At 37.2% G+C, this 22245-nt stretch overlaps 1 protein-coding gene across 2 annotated transcripts in view; it reads right to left on the minus strand.

The window, feature by feature from the left end:
• Window positions 1–22245, minus strand: part of HACD2 (3-hydroxyacyl-CoA dehydratase 2) — a 94462-nt gene that overhangs the window by 34919 nt on the left and 37298 nt on the right. For both annotated transcript variants that reach the window (XM_020287124.2, XM_012780466.3), the window contains exon 4: window positions 455–543. In XM_020287124.2, coding sequence (XP_020142713.1) covers window positions 455–543 — 89 coding nt within the window. The remainder of the gene's footprint in view (window positions 1–454; window positions 544–22245) is intronic.

Consider the following 22245-nt stretch of genomic DNA (forward strand, 5'->3'; position numbering starts at 1 on the left):
CTCAGTACATTTGGCAATTCCATTTATCCTGGTAGGCTGGGTGGAAACAAGTTTGTTTCTCCTGGTCCAAAAGAATTGAATTGCTCTGAGGATGAATCAGTGTCTCCCATTCCCACTGTGAAGATGCAGATGCCCAGAGTTTAATGTGCTGGATACAAACAAGATACTAGAAAAATATAACTGAGGTGCAGACCACATCCACACCATCCAAACCTCCATGAGAACTAAGATCACAGGACCGTACCATTTCATCAGTCTTCTCTTTAGCAACACTGCATATATGGGGTATGTTTCCCACTATTAACTCCATTCCTACAGTGAATGTGAACTTTATTCAGCTACATTGATATGACCTGGAGTTCTCATTTTAGCCACAACAAACGTGTGAAAGAGAAAGTTGACTAGTGTTTGTTAGTGCTGATATTATTTTATTTTAGTCTGTATAAACACTTACCTCTTTGACGCTATGTGTCACTGCCCATATTAAAAAAACTCTTGACATCACTTGGAAAGAAGTCAGGACAACGGAAGATGGAACAATTCCTGAAAGAAATTTTAGGATGGATGAATAAACGTACAGTATTAAGTTTCAACATAGAATACATTTTCTAAAACATTTGCACTTAAGTGTTTAGAGACAAAACCATCTTGAGCAACTGAAACTTATCTATATTGCTATACAGATTACGTTTTTTCAATACAGTCAGTATTAAATACTTTTTTCCTCCCTCAAAACAATAATATTGTTTTGTTTTGTTTGAGACAGAGTCTTACTCTGTTGCCCGGGCTAGAGTGCCGTGGTGTCAGCTTAGCTCAAAGCAACCTCAAACTCCTAGGCTCAAGTGATCCTCCTGCATCAGTCTCCCAAGCAGCTGAGACTACAGGCATGTGCCACCATGCCCAGCTAATGTTTTCTATGTATATTTTTAGTTGGCCAATTAATTTCTTCTATTTTTAGAGATGGGGGTCTCACTCTTGCTTAGGCTGGTCTCGAACTCCTGAGCTCAAACGATCCGCCTGCCTTGGCCTCCCAGAATGCTAGGATTACTCTGCTGTACATCACTATGCATGTACAGCAGAGATTCTGATGCAGAATGACGGTCATGCCAACATTCTGCATCTTCAGAAGTATCCTGAGCCAGAGTGAGAATCACTCTTGTCATGTGAAAAACAATAATATTGTTAGTGGCACTACCAAACCAAGTACCTTTCTTAAGCCTTTCAAAACCAATGACCAAGTATTTTTACACTTGTTATATAGATGAAGAAAACAAAAACACCACCTAACCTCTACAATCAGACATTAACAGGTAAGAGGTCATTTTATAATATGGGTTTCAAAACAAACAGGCAACAACACTAGATGGGAAATGAATCTTATTTGTATCTAATGAATGTTAGAAGCTCTTAGATATCAGACTTGATATATTATCTAATGGTTAAGTTAGGTATCTTTTAGTATCTATTTAAATATTTTGCCAATAAGCATATTGAAATCAATGGTTATCTTTAAATCTGTTTCTTTCCACCTTGTTCATTACATGTATTGATACAAATGTCCTCTCAATGTCCTCAAGTTATAATACTGGAATCACCTTTAATTAATTTAGATAATCACACAATTCTGCTAAGTTTACATTTCTTTGGACAGTCCCTTCAATTCCTGCAACTGTAATTCCTATCTAGAGATGAGCTACTACCATTATATAAATTTCTTGCCTCCTTTAACTAATCTTGAACCCAGCAATAAGCCATAATCTGTAAACATAATTTTTTCTTTATAACGTTACACTGGCATGGAACTGCTACTAAAATAAACTCTGGAAGCAGAATTTGACAACAGTTTTCAATCCAGCAGGCACTCCACTTCTCTCTGGCCTTTCTGCTGCCAGCAACTAGACTTACCACCTTCCTGTGCCTCTCAACTCACACATGGGCCACTCCACACACGGCAGGAACCTCCCATCGTGGTTGTAGATCCTTCTTTCACTTTAAAACTAATCTCATCTCACTGGACTAGCTCAGACCAATTTTCATTCTTCCAAGCGCTCCAAATGCACTTGGACTTCTGAACATTCATACAGTTGGACAAACTACAACTTGCCAAAAGACCATGTATGAGTCAGATAGATCTACAATTGCCTCTACGGTTCAGCTAGAAGAGAAAATCACTTTATACCTCATTAAGATAAAGAGATGTTATATCCGTTAGAATGAGTTTCCTAAAGAAAATTTAGGCTTTGAGGGACAGTTTGGTTCCCAAAAGCAAATAACCTGGATATGTCAAGCACAATTCTTGGCATCTAGATGTACCCAATAAATCTTAGCAAAACGAATGAAACGATGAAAGAAAAATATAAATGGCCGGGCGCTGTGGCTCATGCCTGTAATCCTAGCTCTTGGGAGGCCGAGGCGGGCGGATTGCTCAAGGTCAGGAGTTCAAAACCAGCCTGAGCAAGAGCGAGACCCCGTCTCTACTATAAACAGAAAGAAATTAATTGGCCAACTGATATATATATATAAAAAATTAGCCGGGCATAGTGGCACATGCCTATAGTCCCAGCTACTCGGGAGGCTGAGGCAGAAGGATCACTCGAGCCCAGGAGTTTGAGGTTGCTGTGAGCTAGGCTGACGCCACGGCACTCACTCTAGCCTGGACAACAAAGTGAGACTCTGTCTCAAAAAAAAAAAAAAAATAAATAAATAAATGTATGGACATAAAAGACCAATGAAATAGACTGAGAGTCCAAAAATAAATCCTCACATTTACAGCCAATTGATTTTCAACAAGTATGCTAAGACAATTCCATGGAAAAACTATCTTTTCAGCAAATGATGCTAGGACAATTGGATAGTCACATGTAAAAGAATGGAATTGGATCACTTCCTCACACTATATATATAAAATTAACACAAAATGGATCAAAGACCTAAATGTAAGAGCTACAACTATACTACTCTTAGAAGAAAACACAGGTGTAAATCTTGTGACCGTGGATTAGGCAATGATTTATTAGATATGACTCTAAAATCACAACAAAAAATAAATAAATTGAACTTCATCAAAATTAAAACCTTTTGTGCTTCAAAGGACACCATCAAGGAAGTGAAAAGATAATCCACAGATAGGAGAAAATATCTTCAAATATGATTTGGAGATATCTCCAAATCATATATAATAAGGAACTTATATCCAAAATATATAAAGAACTTACAGTTCAACAATGAAAAGACAAATAACCAATTAAAAATGGGCAAAGAATGTCAATAGGCATTTCTCCAAAGAAGATACACAAACGGCCAATAAGTACGTGAAAAGATGCTCAACATCATTCATCATTAGGGAAATGCACATCAAAACCAAAATGAGATATATTTCATATCCACTAGGATGGCTATAATCAAAAAGACAGATAGTAACTACTACTGGCAAGGATGAGGAGAAACCGTACCGCACTTGATACATTGCTAGTGGTACTGTAAACTGGTGCGGCCACTCTGGAAAACGGTCTGGCACTGCCTCCAAAGGTTAAATAAAGAATTGTCATGTGATCACATTCCCACTCCTAGGAATGTGTATGTATATGTGTGTGTGTGCATCTCCAAAAGGAAATGAAATAGATGTCTACATAAAAACTTGTACATGCATGTTCATAGCAGTATTCACATTAGGCAAAAGGTAGAAATAATCAAAGTATCCATTAATAGATGAATACCACATAAATAAAATGTGGTATATCCATAAAATGGAAGATTAGAATAAAAAATAATGAATAATCTTAAAAACTGAAGTATATATTTATGGTATAATATTAATGAATCTTGAAAACATTATGCTGAGTGAAAGACAGTGACAAAAGACCACATATTATTGTATGATTCAATTTATATGAAATGTCTAGAATAGGCAAATCTATAAGAGGTACCATGTTTCCCTGAAAATAAGACAGGGTCTTATATTGATTTTTCCTCAAGAAGACACCCTAGGGCTTATTTTCAGGGGATATGTTTTTTTTTAAGTATAGTAAAACAATCTACATTTATTCAAATATAGTTAAGTCGTCTTCTTCTGGAACATCATCATAACTCTCCAAACCTCGAATTCCATCCTGAATTTACTGCGACTCTATTTCCTTTAGAACCATTGGCCCCAGTCTCTCATGTCCAGCAATAGAGCTCTCATGGGGCAGATGAGAAGGGCTGCTCATCTTCTTTACCGCTCCATGACAAAATGCATGGGTTGTGCAGATACGCTGCATAGCCCCGCCCATCACTAGGTCTTATTTTCGGGGAAGGGCTTATATTGCACAAATGCTTAGGAATCTTGCTAGGGCTTATTTTATGGGTAGGTCTTATTTTCGGGGAAACATGGTAGAAAGTAGATTAGTGATTACCTTGGGCAAGGTTTGGGGGAATATGGGGAGTGAATGCTAATGGGCAGGAGATTTCTTTTCGGGGTGATGAAAATGTTCTAAAATTGACTGTGGCCATGGTTGCACAACTCATTAAGCACTCTAAGTGGGTGAATTGTATGGCATGTGGACTATATCTGAACAAAGCTGTTATTAAAAAAAAGTATGAGTGAAGTATAAAACCTAGTTATATAATTATATAATACAGCTAAAGAAGCTAATTAGTGAGTCAAACATTTAGTGATACACTTAGATCACACTTTAAGAAAAAGTTTTTTTTAAAAAGGACTGAGAATTAAAAGATTTCTTAAATGAATTATTAAGCATTTGCTGCTTAAAGAAAGATGACCACTATTTCCAGCTTCTCCTTTTTTTAAAAACTCAAAGACCAGCTCATCACATAAATATGATTTTTCCCTTTTATTTTTGCTCTTTCTCCTTTGGCCACTGAAGCAATGGGCTAGACTACTAATGTTCCCTGCAATGATCCAGGGTTGCTGCTGTATCTGGTTGGGGGTAGGGATAGGGGGACATCAAACTTTTTGATTTCTAAGACTTGCAAGTTCAAAAACCTAATTTTATGCCATTCACCAGGGTACTTTTTTTTCTGGTGTCAAAATTAGAATGCTTAGTAAGCGTGACTGGGATCACACAGGGATCTGGAAGGTCTAGGGAAGAACTGTCATTCTGCCGAACACAGGCTGATTAATTATCTCTTCTCTACTATATAACTCCCCTTTTTGCCAGGTGCTGTGGTTCACGCCTACAAACTGAGGAAGCTGAGGCAAGGAGGATCATTTGAGGCTAGGAGTTTGAGACCAGCCTAGGTAACACAGTGAGTCTCGATCTCTAAAAACTGAAGAAAAAAAAAAAAATCAGCCCGGTGTGGTGGCATGCACTTGTAGTACTTGGGAAGCTGTGGCAGGAGGATTGCTTGAGCCCAGGAGTTTGAGGCTGCTGTGAGCTATGATGGTGCCACTGCACTCCAGCCTGGATGACAGACTGAGACCTCATCTCTAAAAAAACTTTTTAAAAACACCCTTTTCTCGGGAATATGAATATTTATATCTGTCTTCCTTTCAGAGTGTTTTTCTTAAAAAGTTTTAGTATTCAAAAACAGTGATTTACTCTTTTGGTATATTTCCTACCAGTCTTCTCTTCTAAACATATTTTTGAACACAGTTCAACTTCTATTGTTTATATACTTTGTATTTTGCTTTTCTCATTTAACATTTTAAGAATTTTCTGTCTTATATTCTTCAAAACATTTTAGCTTGAGTCATGATATTCCTTTCAGTGAATACATTTGTTTATTCTCCTTCTGTGGGACATTTAAATTGCCTACAATTTCTTGATACTATAAATGAAGAAATGAAGTATTACAAATAACATAAAAATTTTTGAGGCTCAGACCTTTGCTTTTTTTAAATTTCAGTATATTATGGGGGTATACATGTTTTAGTTACATAATTTGCTTTTGTACAGTTTGAGTTAAAGTTTTAAGTGTGCCCTTTACCCAGTTAGTATGCACTGTTCCCATTAGGTATGAATCTACCTGCCCCCTTCAGCCCCCTCCCACCTGCTTGATTTCCGATGAATATTACTTCCATATGTACACATGTATTGATTGATTAGTTCCAATTTAGCATTGAGTGTTTGTTTTTCCATTCTTGCGATACTTCACATAGAAGGATGGTCTCTAGTTCCATCTAGGTTGTTACAAAAGAGACCTTTGCTTTTTTAAAAGGATTATTTCTTTGGGACATTTTCCCAGAAGTAGCAGTACTAGGTCAAATGTCTTTGAGGAGCTTGAACTATATTGCCAAATTGCTTCCCCAAAACTCTGTTATCAATTTATATTCTCACCAGCAATATACAAAGGGTTCCTGCTTTAGCCTACCCTTGGCAATAAATTTAAATCTTAATAATTTGTGAATAAAAAACTGATCGATACTTTCTAATTTGATGCAGATACTGAGATGTTTCTGGCCCTGCCTGTAGGTGCTCCTGCAATCCCTATCCAGGGAACTTGCCTACTTGGGTACATGAATTTTCTCCAAATGACATCATTCAAACCAACTCTCACTTAGTTTCTATAGCATATGCACCTACCTCCACCAGTCACCCAGCAAACAACAATTCAGCCTCTAGCCTGACAGCACAATCTCAAAATGCCTGTGGTCAAAAGGCCATAGGAAGAAGGACATTTATTTAAGGAGGACCATCTGAAGGCAAGGAGCTCTAAGTCTATCCTTGGATTCAAGCCAGACAACAACAGACGGCCACAGAGACAGACCACGTTATCTCAGCTCTGAAAAGAACTGGCATCATTGAGTTGGGCTTACTGTTATTATCAGGTGGATTTCATAAGAAACTGTCAAAAAATTATTACCTTATTTGCCGTAGGAATGATATACGGTATAACATCCCCCCATCACTCAACGCCCCTGATATAAAGCCCCAGGTGGGAAATTTGTTTTAGAACTTAATGTTAAGAAATGTTGTTCCTTTCCAATGATAAAAATTATATAACTCAGTCACCCTTTTCCACTTGGTACTCAGAAAGCTTCAAGCCAAATCTGAAGTACACTACATTATGATGTTTTACGTAGGAGTTACCACAAATCTTTATGGGATGTCAAGCACAGACAGATAAGACAGACTACATCCTCTTTCTTTTTGTCTTTTTGACACTTCTTGCAGTCAATCCTACTGTGTTTGCATTTATGTGCCATTACTTCTTATTTGAACACAATGGTATATAGCATGTTAAAACCCAAACTACAAAATTTTCGTTGTTGTTGATTTAATTGGTTGTTTTCAGATGACAGAGAGATTCTGCAATCTCATCAGTAAACTCTCATTAGATTAAAATTAATTCAAAAAAGATTTACTAGGCACCTATTATTTGTTATTTTATTCACCAAATATTTTTGGAGTATCTACTCTGTGCCAGGTGCAGTTCTCCGTGCTGGGGATTCAAAAGTGAAAAAAACGATATCCTTTGTGAACTTATGCTCTTGGGCTGTAAATGATTTGCTTTATCATAGCTCTTATTTTTAGGACTTTTTCCTGAAGGTGAGAGGCTACCAAACATTTGTAAACAGGAGAATGGCATGATCACATTCTTGGTTTCAGAAAGACATCTTTGTCAGCAGTGCAAATCCTTGGCAAGGCGAGGTTATAACTTGAGAAATAATTTTGGGAATTTATGTTGAAAGGGCAATGAACTTTTGAAGCAAAACATTGTCAGATAAAAGAAACACAGCCGTGTGTGTGTGTGTGTGTGTTAAGCAAACTGTATAAAGGGAATCTGGCAACTAGTTGCTTGCTTTCCCAGAACCAGGGTGCAGACTGACAGCTCCCTAAACTGCTGAGCCCTGCAAGCTGGGCAGCAATGGGAACCCTCCCTGCCCAGTGCAGCCCTCAGATGGGTGGGGTAACTGGGGTTGTAAGACTGGCTACGTATGACCAAGACCAGGTTGGAAGTTAAGTACAGCCATGCACTGTGTAATAATGTTTCCATCAGCAACAGATTGAATATGCAATGGCAGGCCCATAAGATTAAAATAAGAGTTGAAAAATTCCTATCACCTAGTGATATAGCTGTCATTATGTCAGAATGCAACGAGTTATGTGTTTGTGGTGATGCGGTATAAACAAACCTGCTGCACTGCCAGTCGTATGAAAATATAGCCCAGTACATAATACTTGATGACGATAACAAATGACTGTGTTGCTAGTTTATGTATTAATATTTACTATACTATACTTTTTAATCATTATTTTAGAGCATTCTCCTTCTACTTATATAAAAAAAAGTTAACAGCAAAACAGCCTCAGGCAGATTCTTCAGGGTTATTACAGGGGAAGGCACTGTCATCATAGGAGATGACAGATCCATGTGCGTTATTGCTCCTGAAAACCTTCCAGTGGGATAAGATGTGGAGGTAAAAGACAGGGATATTGATGTTCCTGAGCCTGTGTCAGCCTAAGTGAATGTGTTTGTGCCTTAGATTTTAACAAAAAAACTTCAACAGCAAAAAAATTTAAAAAATATGAAAAGCTTATAGAATAAGAATATGAAGAAAGAAAACATATTTGTACAGTTGTACAATGTGTTTATTTTAAGCTAAGTGGTATTACAAAAGAGTTAAAAAATTAGTTTATAAAGTAAGAACTTTACAGTAGGGAAGGTTAATTTATTATTGAAGAAAAGATATTTTAAAAATAAATTTAGTGTAGTATAAGTGCACAGTGTTTATAAAGCCAGTAGCAGTGGACAGTAATGTCCTAGGCCTTCATTCACTGACTCACCCAGAGCAACTTTTGGTCCTGTAAGCTTCATTCATGGTAAGTGCCCTACACAGGTTATCTTTTATACTGTACCTTTCCTATGTTTAGATACATAAAGACCATTGGGTTACAACTGCTTATAGTAGTCACCACAGTGACACCCTGTACAGGTTCGTAGCCTAGGAGCAATAGCTATACCATATAGCCTAGCTGTGTAGTAGGCTATACTGCCTAGGTTTGTGTAAGTACACTCTGTGATGCTCACATAACGAAATCGCCTAACAACGCATTTCTAAGAACATATCCCATCGTTAAACAACACATGACTGGCCAGGAAAGGCAAGGCAAGGCTGGAGTAGAGGAGGACAGTGTTCAGATAGACCTGGAGGAACCAGGGAAGGGGCCAACCATCAAGGCATATGTGGGTAATGGAGACTAGACCAAAGCCAGGAGGGAGAACACCAAGTTGGTGCCAGAAATTAAACCAAATAGTAACAAATAAAATCAGATCACAGACTCTCCCTAACCATATCCCAAATATACAGAATCAAAAGTAACAACATTAAACAACAACAACAATAACAAAAATCAGCAGCAGCAACCAAAAGGAATGGGTACAATTTAATGGCACATACTTTTAAATGTGCTAGGCAAGAAAAGAAAGATTATGGCACAACTTTTACCCTCTCTCCTTCCCCAAAAAGGGATATTAACCAGTTAACAAAATCCTGAGAATATTCACTAAAAAGCCCAGATTTGGAGAGAAACACCGATTGCCAGCTGCACTGTGACAGACACAGAGACTGGAAAGCGGTGGTGTGTGTGGGGGTGACTAACTGGGAGCCACCTCACTGGTACTAAGCCTGGGGCCCACACTGAGCCGGAGGACGGATGCAGAGTTCCCTGTGGAACGGGATACACTTCCTACAGGGTTGAGGGATCCTGAACAGGGCAATTAAATCTCAAACAGAAAGAACAGTCCACATAATTTATTAATATGTGGCTCATTCACATTCTTTAAAATACAAGAAGTCTAAAAAGCTATAGAGAAACGTCTCCCTCCTAATCCCACCCTACTGCCACCCAGGGGCAACCGATGATTAATGCCTTGTCTAGCATTCCAGAGATATATTTTAGGTGTGTAAAGCAAACATGTATGTGAATGTATAAAGATACTTATATATATGCATATACATACTTTTTGCCAATGTTTTACATAATGGCAGTATTTTATACACATTGTTCTATACCCTCATTTTCTTCCCTTTAAAGATCTTTCTATATCAATACAAAAATTATAAATGCCGAGGCTTTATAATGTTTTAATACATATGCACTCTACCTCCATGTCCTTAGGGTATAGAAAAATGTGCAAAACAAGAAAACTCCAATCCTTAAACTGTAGCTTAGAGGGGAAAACAATCGAATCTTTTTTTTTTTTTTTGAAACAGAGTCTCACTTTGTTGCCCAGGCTAGAGTGAGTGCCGTGGCATCAGCCTAGCTCACAGCAACCTCAAACTCCTGGGCTCAAGCAATCCTACTGCCTCAGCCTCCCAATAGCTGGGGCTACAGGCATGTGTCACCATGCCCGGCTAATTTTTTTCTCTATATATTAGTTGGCCAATTAATTTCTTTATATTTATAGTAGAGACGGGGTCTCGCTCTTGCTCAGGCTGGTTTGGAACTCCTGACCTCGAGCAATCTGCCCGCCTTGGCCTCCCAAAGTGCTAGGATTACAGAATCGAATCTTAAATACTGAGGAAGTGCAGACAGCAGAATTCAGTAACACACATATCAGAGCAAATAAAATTGCTGGATAGGGCTGCTAACACTTTAGCAAGATGAAAAGACATGGCAACAATATAAACATATTAATAATACAAAAAAAAGGAAACAAAAGTAAATTATGCATTGCATCTAGGGTGAAAAGTCAAAGATAAAAGCAACTGGAAGGAAGATAATAATTATGGAAGACAAAGACAACCCTATTTAACTGTGGTCCCCACCCCCAGGCCATGGACCAGTACTGGTCCACAGAGGTCCGCTGCTCCCCCATCCCTGGAAAAATTGTCTTCCACGAAACCAGTCCCTGGAGTCAAAAAGCTTAAGGACCACTGCAATGTAAGGATACTTGTTATCCCCAAAGTAGAGAACACAATACATGGAACAGGAAAAGTATTCAAGAGTACAGTCCAAGAAATTTCCCTTAAATGAAAGTACTAAATCTGCACTGAAAGAATACACTGTGTTCCAAACAACAACAATAACTGATAGTGAATGACTAAAACTGACAAGTTTCTTGGTTGTAAAAATAATACTTCAGAGATCTAGACAAAAAAGTTACCTATAAAGTGGTAAGAAAATCAGCCTGGCTTCAGACTGCTCCACAGCAACAGCCAATGTCAGAAGACAATGAAGCAATACTACAAAGGTCTGAGGAAAAGTACATTCAAGAATCCTATACCCACTCCCAAGATGTCATTCCAGTGTAACAAGGCAAAGGGTAGACATCACTAAATATGAAAGAACTTGGCAGATAATGTCTTTGTGATCCTCCTGAGAAACACATGCTATCGGAAATCCAGTCAAACAAGAGACAAATCAAAATAAAGAACTTAGGAATGGAGAAGTCATGGTAAAAGGGCCCATAGTAGGCACTGAATCCATTCAAATGTAACTCTCAGACTCAACTACAGCAATTATGTCCATAGATTTTAATGCAAATGCTATGAACAACAATAAATTAATAACATAATTGAAAATGGGAGTCAGGGAAGAAGAGATAGAAGAAAGTACACTAATTTTCTTAACAGAATGAGGAAGTACTGCTTAAATATCCTTAATAGAATTAAGAGATATTATATAAAACTGAAATATAGCTCAACATAATTCTAATCTAAAATTTTTTTCTTAGATCTTTTAATACATACTGGTAAAAAAAAAGTTTTATAATTTATTTATTTTTGATAAACAGTGTTTTTAATTAAAAATATCATGTATTTTTTATAATAGTACAAGCTATCTATCTTCATTCCTCCATCTATCTACTTTTTCTTCCTTATGTTAAGATGCATGTGAAGAGAATGCTCTCTGGAATGACATTTACATAATATTAATGAGGATTAGTTCTACTGGTAGAATTTAGAATAATTTTAAGCTTTACTCTTTGTACTTTTCCACATTGCCTGGACTCCTTTTAAGGAACATGAATTAAATTTTCAAAACTAAAAAATCATTATTCTTAACAAGAAATTAAACATTTAGCACTAGCAAAAAGATAATTCTGAAATTGAAACAATTCCAATTTTAAATAGGAATTTTCTTAAATACTTTCTCTTCGAATACAAGCTAATCTCAGGGAAACAGAAAATATTTCTGGCCAAAACGAAGAGAAGGGTGAGAGTATGAGAAGAGCCAGAGCAATTTCTAACCCCATGGGACTCACGGGAAAAGAGGACTGACATAAGGGCAATTCTCTTTTCTTCTTTCCGAGAATACAGAAAACTGGCCTTGCTCCTGGGTTGTAGCACCTGACCACCCTCAGAAAGCAATCTTCAATATATCCCACATAACCACACTTACATTGAGCTCTGACAAATGTCTTAGACTGAAATCAACAGCAAAATTACGGATTTACACGAGGTTGGCATTTCTAAAATATGTACTAAGCTGTAAAAGGGCATTAAAATTTCTTTGTGCTAAAAGGGGAGTATTATTAAATGCATTCATGCTTAATTCTTATGAAAGTGAAATGAATATAACAGGAGAAACACAAGAAATTAAGTGCAATGATACTCCATGTGCCATCACTGCTAAGAAACGTATAGTTAAAATTAAATCTTTTCCCTTTAAAGTAACAAAATTTTAAATACAGAGGCTTCTCAAACTGGGGCAGGCATACCCTAAAGATGTATAGCAGGGTCCAATCCAGTGGCATCCTACTAGCAGTCAGCTTACTCAAATCAACTGTATGAACTCAATGAAAAGAAAATGGAACAGAAAAATAACTTAGAGTGGGCAACTCCACCCAACATTTCACAATATGAATGTGTACACCAGAGTGAGTGAGTCTTAGGTCCCCTGGCCTTTCACCAAGATGACTGTGATTTTACTGTTGAAAGATAAAATAATTTTCATACAACACAGCCCCTAAATGTAAGCCAACTATTTCATATGGCATTTCCAATTAAGGCAGAATGAACACTTTGAACAGTGCAGGAAACCACAGCTGTGCTGGACTTATTGGGAGTCAATATTTAGCTGAATTGTGATATACGAGCAATTTAGAGAATTCTCATGGGAATTTTACCCCTATATATGCAATTCTACTTTAGGAGATATAGTCACTGAATATACACAGTGCATCTTCATGGAATATTGATTTTCCCTGAAATTTGAGGGAGGGGAATCCATTTCTATACTAAAATATTAAAAAGAGGACTTCATAGTTGTTTCACATTGTCGTCAGGTATAATGCCTTTACTCTCAAAATTTTGGGGGCGAAACTATATTCCTCACTACTATTTAGGAAACTTGGAAAGAAAAGCTGCAAAAGCATTAATAATACATGATAAAAATATAACAAATAAGGCTTAGGGAAAATAAGGGTAGAGAAAATATCTTAAAACCATGAGAGAAATTAATACCTAAATGAATGCAGAGAAGGGCTGTGCACTTGTTTGGGGTAGACCACAAACTTGGCTCTGAGCTCCTTTACAACCAATACAATGTGAGAAAAGAATCCAGTTGTATAATTCATAGTGTCTATGAAAGAAATAAAACCAGATGCTTGGTTACTTGAGCCAAGTCCTCATATATTAAATGGCTTTGACTGCTACACTAGTTTCTAGTTTACTGGATCTTCTTTTTGTACACACACACACATTTTGCTATCTCCTCCCTGTTTCAGATGGCCAGCTATCAAAATATCTGCTGCAAGCAGCTTACTCTTCCACTTAATTGAGGTTCTCATGTGTGAAGAATAACAATAAAATGGTTTCAAGAGATGGTCCAGAGGCCTCTGAAGTGAATGAGCTTTTTGAGGGCTTTATCAAATATTCAGAAGCTCTGGGGTCTCCACTCGGAAAGTTTAACCTCTGAATGACAGCAAAATATAGACATGAAATAAATGACACATATTTCCAACCTTTCTGAAGATAACATAAAAGACTATCACATTTTGAAAAAGATAAGGCTGGGCGCGGTGGCTCACGCCTGTAATCCTAGCTCTCTGGGAGGCTGAGGCGGGCGGATTGCTCAAGGTCAGGAGTTCAAAACCAGCCTGAGCAAGAGCGAGACCCCGTCTCTACTATAAATAGAAAGAAATTAATTGGCCAACTAATATATATACAAAAAATTAGCCGGGCATGGTGGCACATGCCTGTAGTCCCAGCTACTTGGGAGGCTGAGACAGGAGGATCGCTTGAGCCCAGGAGTTTGAGGTTGCTGTGAGCTAGGCTGACGCCACGGCACTCACTCTAGCCTGGGCAACAAAGGGAGACTCTGTCTCAAAAAAAAAAAAAAAAAAAAAAAAAAAAAGAAAAAGATAAAACATAAACATGCTAGATACCATTCTCAAGAGGACACAGTGAGTGAACTGTAAGTAATGGAAACTTACTCAAATCTCTGTATTATAGTTAGCATTCCAATAGCAAATTCCCATCCTATTATTTTTATTGTCTATAGAACACCAGATGTTTCAGAGCAGACTGTTAATAACAGCATTGAAATATGGGGTTCATATATACTTCACCAGCAAGACCACATACATCATAAGCATTTCTTTAAAAAAGAAAATGAGGCCAGGCCGGATGGCTCATGCCTATAATCCTAGCACTCTGGGAGGCCGAGGCGGGTGGATCGCTCAAGGTCAGGAGTTTGAAACCAACCTGAGCAAGAGTGAGACCCCATCTCTACTAAAAACAGAAAGAAATTAATTGGCCAATTAAAAACATATAGAGGCCGGGCGCGGTGGCTCACGTCTGTAATCCTAGCTCTCTAGGAGGCCGAGGCGGGCGGATTGCTCAAGGTCAGGAGTTCAAAACCAGCCTGAGCAAGAGCGAGACCCCGTCTCTACTATAAATAGAAAGAAATTAATTGGCCAACTGATATATATATAAAAAATTAGCCGGGCATGGTGGCGCATGCCTGTAGTCCCAGCTACCCGGGAGGCTGAGGCAGAAGGATCACTCAAGCCCAGGAGTTTGAGGTTGCTGTGAGCTAGGCTGATGCCACGGCACTCACTCTAGCCTGGACAACAAAGCGAGACTCTGTCTCAAAAAAAAAAAAAAAAAAAAAAAATATAGAAAAAATTAGCCAGGCATGGTGGAGCTTGCTTGTAGTCTCAGCTACTTGGGAGGCTGAGGCAGAAGGATTGCTTGAGCCCAGGAGTTGAGGCTGTTGTGAGCTAGGCTGATGCCACGGCACTCTGGCCCGGGCAACAAAGTAAGACTGTCTCAAAAAAAAAAAGAAAGAAAGAAAGAAAGAAAGAAAAGTAGTAAAACTATCAGGGCCAAATGAAATTGACAGCTGAACTATTTTATTTATATATAGAGTCACTTTTTAATAACTTATGCTAACAATCTTTAAGTACCCTGAATACTGGATTAAAAAAACCCTTTTTATTAGTATCTGTTTTAAAAATGTATTAATTTTTTCCAATATATTTCTGAAAACTTATATAAAGCTTTTACAAAAGGCTGAATCCAATTCAATGGTCACCTTCTTGAAATAACGTAAGATCTAATGAATGACAAGGCTGAGAGATGAGAATCATTCCCTTTTGGCTTGAAAAAACCAACAATCACAGGATTACACTTAAGCAAACCAAGAAATACACTTCTATCGGCAATGTTCTTTCTTCAGAGTTCTTTAAATCATGTGGGCAGGGAGGAAAGACTGAAGAAGATGAAGTTTAACTTTACTAGAAGGTTGTAAAAGAAGGCATCTGTGGGAAAGATCCTCTAAATAAGAGAGCAAGGAACTGTAAGGGTTATTTAAATATAGTGCTTTTTAACTAAGAAAATCTTGGCTGTCAGAGTTGGAAAGAATCTAACAGATTAAGTTCAATCCAACACTTGACAGATGTAAGGTCAGGAGAAGGTAAAGTGACTTGCCAAGCTTACACAGATAGCTGAATACAAAAATTGATATTTATGTTTAAAATTTGGTGGTCACTCTCTAAGGTTAATTAATGGTCTTTAAAATATAACTAGAACAGAATTAAATATTTGTAACCAATGTTTGAAATGTTTTCAATATAAAATGTCAGCAACCAATATGACAACTGATTAACATTTAAATTATATGAAGAATACACATTGTTTTATCTTTTAAAAAATCAAGAACCTAATAGGCAAATGAACAAATGGCATAGACAATTCACATAAAAATGAACACAATTAATAAACAAATGTAATTATATTCAATTTCATAATTAGCAAAAAAGTAAATAAATAAAAGTATTTATGATTTCATATGATTAAATTAGTGAATATTAAAAAGGAAGCATAACACCCAAAGTTGGTATTATGTTGAAATCATCATACTCACATTTTACAAATGGGCACAGTCCTTTGGCAATTCAATCTGGCAATATTTTTAAGAGTTAAAAGAACATTCTATGCTTTGAATTAGTAATTACATGCGAACATGTATGCTAAACTCATAAACTAAAGGCTAAAAACATTTATCTATCAACAGATATGCTGGTTGAAAAACTTATAACATTTTAAAAATGAGAACAACCTAAACATTCTCCACTAAGAGAGACATGATGATGATATCTCTAATTACAAGAGATATTTTGTAGTACTTTAGAAGTATCAGTGAATACCAGATGAGCCTGAAACATTATGTCATACCAGAAAGCAGAAAATTATCAAAGACAACTGGGATCCTTTTAAAAGGCCTCAGAAGATAAGCTCTGAAGATGCTCCCAGTGGCCAAAGATGGGCTAATCCGAGCATCAAAATGAATAGTTATAATGGACTGAAATCACACCAAATATGTTAAAACCCATGAGTTCATGATGATAAAATAAAAAACAAAAGCCTTCACTGTCCCTTTGACATGCTCTGATTTTTGCTGTTTGGGGGCAGGTGTGGTGTCTGTTAGTATCAGTGCCTGAGTCAGGAATATTACAGTTCTGGTTCTGCATGAGAAGAAGAGTATATAAAGCAACATGAAATGCCCTCATTTTGTTTTAAATTACAGACTAATATTAATTGTTTTCAGAACTGGATTTTTTCCCTCAAAATTAAGTTTTTTTTCTTTTGGACTTAATAAAGTATTGCTAGCTGAAGCCAGTTTGACATGGTGACAGAGATGTCTGACTGATGAGAGGTGTTACTGCCTGATTTAATACTAAACCCTAAACCTTTTTATTTTTTATTTTTATTATTATTTTTTTTTTTTTTTGAGACAGAGTCTCGCTTTGTTGCCCAGGCTAGAGTGAGTGCCGTGGCATCAGCCTAGCTCACAGCAACCTCAAACTCCTGGGCTCAAGTGATCCTCCTGCCTCAGCCTCCCAAGTAGCTGGGACTACAGGCATGCACCACCATGCCCGGCTAATTTTTTGTATATATATTAGTTGGCCAATTAATTTCTTTCTATTTATAGTAGAGACGGGGTCTCGCTCTTGCTCAGGCTAGTTTCGAACTCCTGACCTCGAGCAATCCGCCCGCCTCGGCCTCCCAGAGAGCTAGGATTACAGGCGTGAGCCACCGCGCCCGGCCTAAACCCTAAACCTTTTTAAAGAACAGCAAAATATATTTTACATGGAAAAAGAAACTTTCATTGGTCTTCTTTAGAAGACTTTGGAAAACAAACACATTTTTCTGAAAATTAAAGGAAATCAAGGGAAAGAATCAAAGTAAAAAAAAAAACAGAATATTGTTATGTCACAAGAAACCATGGAAAGTAGTTACCACTGGGGAAGGGGGAAGGGCTCTGGATAGCTGGGGGACTGGGGTGGGAGAGGGACTCATTTTTCACTGCATACCCACTTATATCTTTCGAACTTTGTACCATGTGAATAAATTACCTATTGAAAAAATAGGTACTCATTTAAGTATTCCTATTCAAGTTATGTAAAAAAGTGGAAAATGATTTTTTGTTTGTTTGTTTTTGAGACAAAGTCTTTCTCTGTTGTCCAGTATGGAGTGCAATGGTCCAATTACAGCTCACTGTAATCTTGAACTGCTAGCTTCAAGCAATCCTCCTGCTTCAGCCTCCCAAAGGAATGAGATTACAGTTGTGAGCCACCACAGCCGGCCAGAAAATGATTATATTAAAGACACCCGCCCCATGAATTCAAATGATAGCCACTCTAATTATAACAATGCAGACACTACATATGTACACAGACTAGGTCTGGAAGGAAACAGAAAAAGAAAACTGTTGACCTTAATTGCAGAATTTAGGGGCAATTTTGTTCTTTTTGTTAAAATGAATTCCATTGTTATATTTATAATGTTATTTGTCCAATACATAATGTTAAAATGGCATGTAAATAGCAAACAGTATTTTCACTCTGTCATCCATAGTTGAAGGATAGTCTAGCTTTTTGAACCTTGAGCCCATAATCAAGACATCAAGAACCATTTGGGGGTAACTTGACTCTAACTGTAGGCAAAAGATCCAAGAAGGGTAAAAGAGAGGGCCTGCTGATGTTCACATAGTAGATGTTAAAAGTACAAATGGCCTTGCCTAGCTCTGTTTCCCCATCCCTGTTCTAACACGGGGGTGGTGGCGGTGGCGGCGTTCACCGCGTGGGAGGCCAGCAGAACATGGAAAGAGCCTGTCGACAGCACATAAAAGACACACACTGAAAACACTGCTTGCAGGAGGAGTGAAGCTTGTCAAAGTACTGCAGAGGCTGGGAAAATGAAGAGAAGAGAAAGAGCAATTATAACCTGAACCTAACAATTCCCCAGCTAAATTTAACTAGAGAGGTGGAATATATCTGTAGCTTGAAAATGATAGGCAAATGAATGTTCAGGTACAAAAAGATTCAACCCACACAGAACTTTAAATGGTCATTGTAAAAAATCATATATTTCCATATCAATAATCTGCTATTATTCTGATAATATTTCAATTGTGATCCCCCCAAATAAATAAATGACCTTAGGGAAGAATAAGGAAATCCTAAGCTCAGAGCAAAGGCTTTCATTTCTTGGTAAAAAGTAAATCAGAATCAATAAGAATTTATAAAAGCCAAACTTTTTCAGAAATGCTACTTTAAAAATTTTCAGCTATGAATAGTGAAAATCAAGTATTAACTTCTATTTTTACTTTCTAAAAGTTGAAATGGAGTTATTTCTCCAAAGTTTTCCATATTTTTATGGCAAGAGATATCTCAGGTAATATACTTAGTTACACTGAACTACATTCACAAATAATTCCAAAGTATATTTCCTAAATTCCTAAAATATGATATTCTAAAATACACATATTTTATACACATAGAAATACATCTCAAAATGATTACAATAATTATTTCTGGGTAATGGGATCAAGGGTAATTTTTATCTTCCTCATGTGTACTTTTTTTTTTTTTTTTTTACAATGCACACTTGTTAGTTTTATTTTAGAAATGGTCTTTTTGCTAACAACAACAACAACAAATTGCCACAATTTGATTTAATAGCCATTATACTGCAAATTCTGTTAAAAATCAAAGTAGGTACAATTTCATACACAACTGATTTATAATCATTTCAGCAAAAAAGTCATATAAAATAAAAAATCTAAATTGAGAATAGTTTTTGGAAGAATTTATTCAAAAATCCCTTATTCTAATGAGGACTTTGCTGTGAGAAAAATAGGATTGTGTACAAGGTCAAACTGAGATTTATGACTGTCTATATATTACCTACGAGTAAACTAATCTATGTTTTTGCTTCTCAAGTCCAACATTATACATATAAAACAGATTAATTATTCACATCAAGTACTATAACATCACTCTATTCTACTGCCAAGGCTCACAGATTGCTCTATTGGCTCGGGACTTCAGCAACCATCCATACCCTCTGTGGCAGACACCACTGGTTGCTTACCCATTGTACAATCTCTCTCTCTTCCTCACTAACAGAACACTGATCTTATTTGGGACAGCAAAATGTACTCTGCTAAAATACTAGCTTCCTTGGAATCCCTTGCAGCTCCAGGAAGCCTTGTAGCACAGTTCTCACCAATGAAAAATGATCTGACTTTCTGGAAAGCCTTCTGGGGTAGCTACTTTCTGCCTGGAATGTTGTAAGTATGACACCACATAACTTGCCACAGACGTCTTATAACTATGGGATTACAAGCACAAAGACAGAAGTCACACACTAAGAATGGGAGGGCAGAAAGACAGACTTCTTTTTTTTTTTTTAATTTCAGCATATTATGGGGGTACAGATTTTAAGGTTTCAATAAATGCCCATTTCCCCCCCTCCCCCCAAAAGTCTGAGTCTCCATCATGACCATCCCCCAGATGGTGCACATCTCACTCATTATGTATGTATATACCCGTCCCCCTCCCCCCTCCCACCTGCCCAATACCCTATTACTGTAGTACCTATGTGTCCACTTAGGTGCTACTCAGTTAATACCAGTTTGCTGGAGAATATATCTGGTGCTTGTTTTTCCATTCTTGGGATACTTCACTTAGTAGTATGGGTTCCAGCTCTAACCAGGAAAATATAAGATGTGCTATATCACCATTGTTTCTTAGAGCTGAATAGTACTCCATGGTATACATATAGCACATTTTATTAATCCATTCTTGGATTGATGGGCACTTGGGCTGTTTCCACAGCCTTGCAATTATGAATTGTGCTGCTATAAACATTCGAGTGCAGGTGTCTTTTTTGTAGAGTGTCATTGGATCATTTGGGTAGAAGCCCAGCAATGGGATTGCTGGATCAAATGGTAGATTCGCTTGTATCGCTTTAAGGTATCTCCATATTGCTTTCCACAGAGGTTGAACTAGTTTGCAGTCCCACCAGCAGTGTAGGAGTGTTCCTCTCTCTCCGCAACCACGCCAGCATTTATTGTTTGGAGATTTTTTGATAAAGGCCATTCTCACTGGGGTTAAGTGATATCTCATTGTGGTTTTCATTTGCATTTCCCTGATGATTAGAGATGTTGAGCATTTTTTCATATGTTTGTTGGCCACGCTTCTGTCTTCTTTAGAAAAGTTTCTGTTCAAGTCCTTTGCCCACTTTTTAATGGGGTTATTTGATTTTTTCTTCCTGATTTTCGTGAGTTCTAAGTATATTCTAGTTATTAGTCCCTTATCGGATGCATAGGATGCAAAAATTTTCTCCCATTCTGTAGGTTGTCTGTTTACTTTCATGACTATTTCTTTGGCTGTGCAGAAGCTTTGTAGTTTGATCATGTCCCATTTATTTATTTTTGTTGCTGCTGTGATTGCCTTTGGGGACTTCTTCATAAACTCTTTGCCCAGGCCGAGTGTTTCCAACTTTTTCCTCTAGAGTTCTAATAGTTTCATACCTTAGGTTTAAGTCTGTTATCCAGTGTGAGTTGGTTTTTATGAGAGGTGAAAGGTGTGGGTCCTGTTTTAGCCTTCTACAGGTGGCTATCCAGTTTTCCCAGCACCATTTATTGAAGAGGGATTCTTTTCCCCAGCGTATGTTTTTGTCTGCTTTGTCAAAGATTAGATGGCTATATGAGGATGGTTTTATATCATGATTCTCAGATCTGTTCCACTGGTCAATATTCCTATTTTTGTGCCAATACCAGATTGATTTAATTACTACAGCTTTGTAGTATAGTTTGATATCTGGCATATTAATGCCTCCCATTTTGTTTTTGTTGCCTAGAATTGCTCTTGATATTCGGGGTCTTCTTTGGTTCCATACGAAGCGTAAAATTATTTTTTCTATACCTGTGAAGAATGCTGATGGGATTTTAATAGGTATTGCATTGAATCTGTAGATCAGTTTGGGTAGTATAGACATTTTGATGATATTGAGTCTGCCGATCCACGAGCATGGTATGGATTTCCATCTGTTTACATCCTCTGCTATTTCCTTCCTCAGTGTTTCATAGTTCTCCCTGTAGAGGTCTTTTACCTCCTTGGTTAAGTATATTCCTAGGTACTTTAATTTCTTTGTTGCTATTATGAAGGGAATTGAGTCTTTGATTTGGTTCTCAATTAGATTGTTGTTGGCGTATATCAGACTTCTTGTTATAAAGGAAAATAACTCCCTATTTGATTAAAGCCACAATAGTCTGAATTTTGGCAAGTAGAGCCAAATGCAATCTTACTTATCTTTCTATAGCTGAAAAAATGAACACAAAATCTTGAAGGAAATCTGGGTGGACTTAAGAGGTCAAACAATTATGTAACAGTGAAGGACCAGGTAACACTTTCTAAAAAAGCCATTTCAATACTTCCAAGATATGAAAACTAATAGCATCAGTAAGAAAGAAGATGATAGAAATTGAGTGTACTGATTTCTTCTGGTGAACAATTTTCTGATTTATTTATAAAACAGTTCATATCTAAAAGAAAAAAAAT

This window comes from Microcebus murinus, chromosome 1 (assembly GCF_040939455.1).
Source record: "Microcebus murinus isolate Inina chromosome 1, M.murinus_Inina_mat1.0, whole genome shotgun sequence".
Lineage (NCBI taxonomy): Eukaryota > Metazoa > Chordata > Mammalia > Primates > Cheirogaleidae > Microcebus > Microcebus murinus.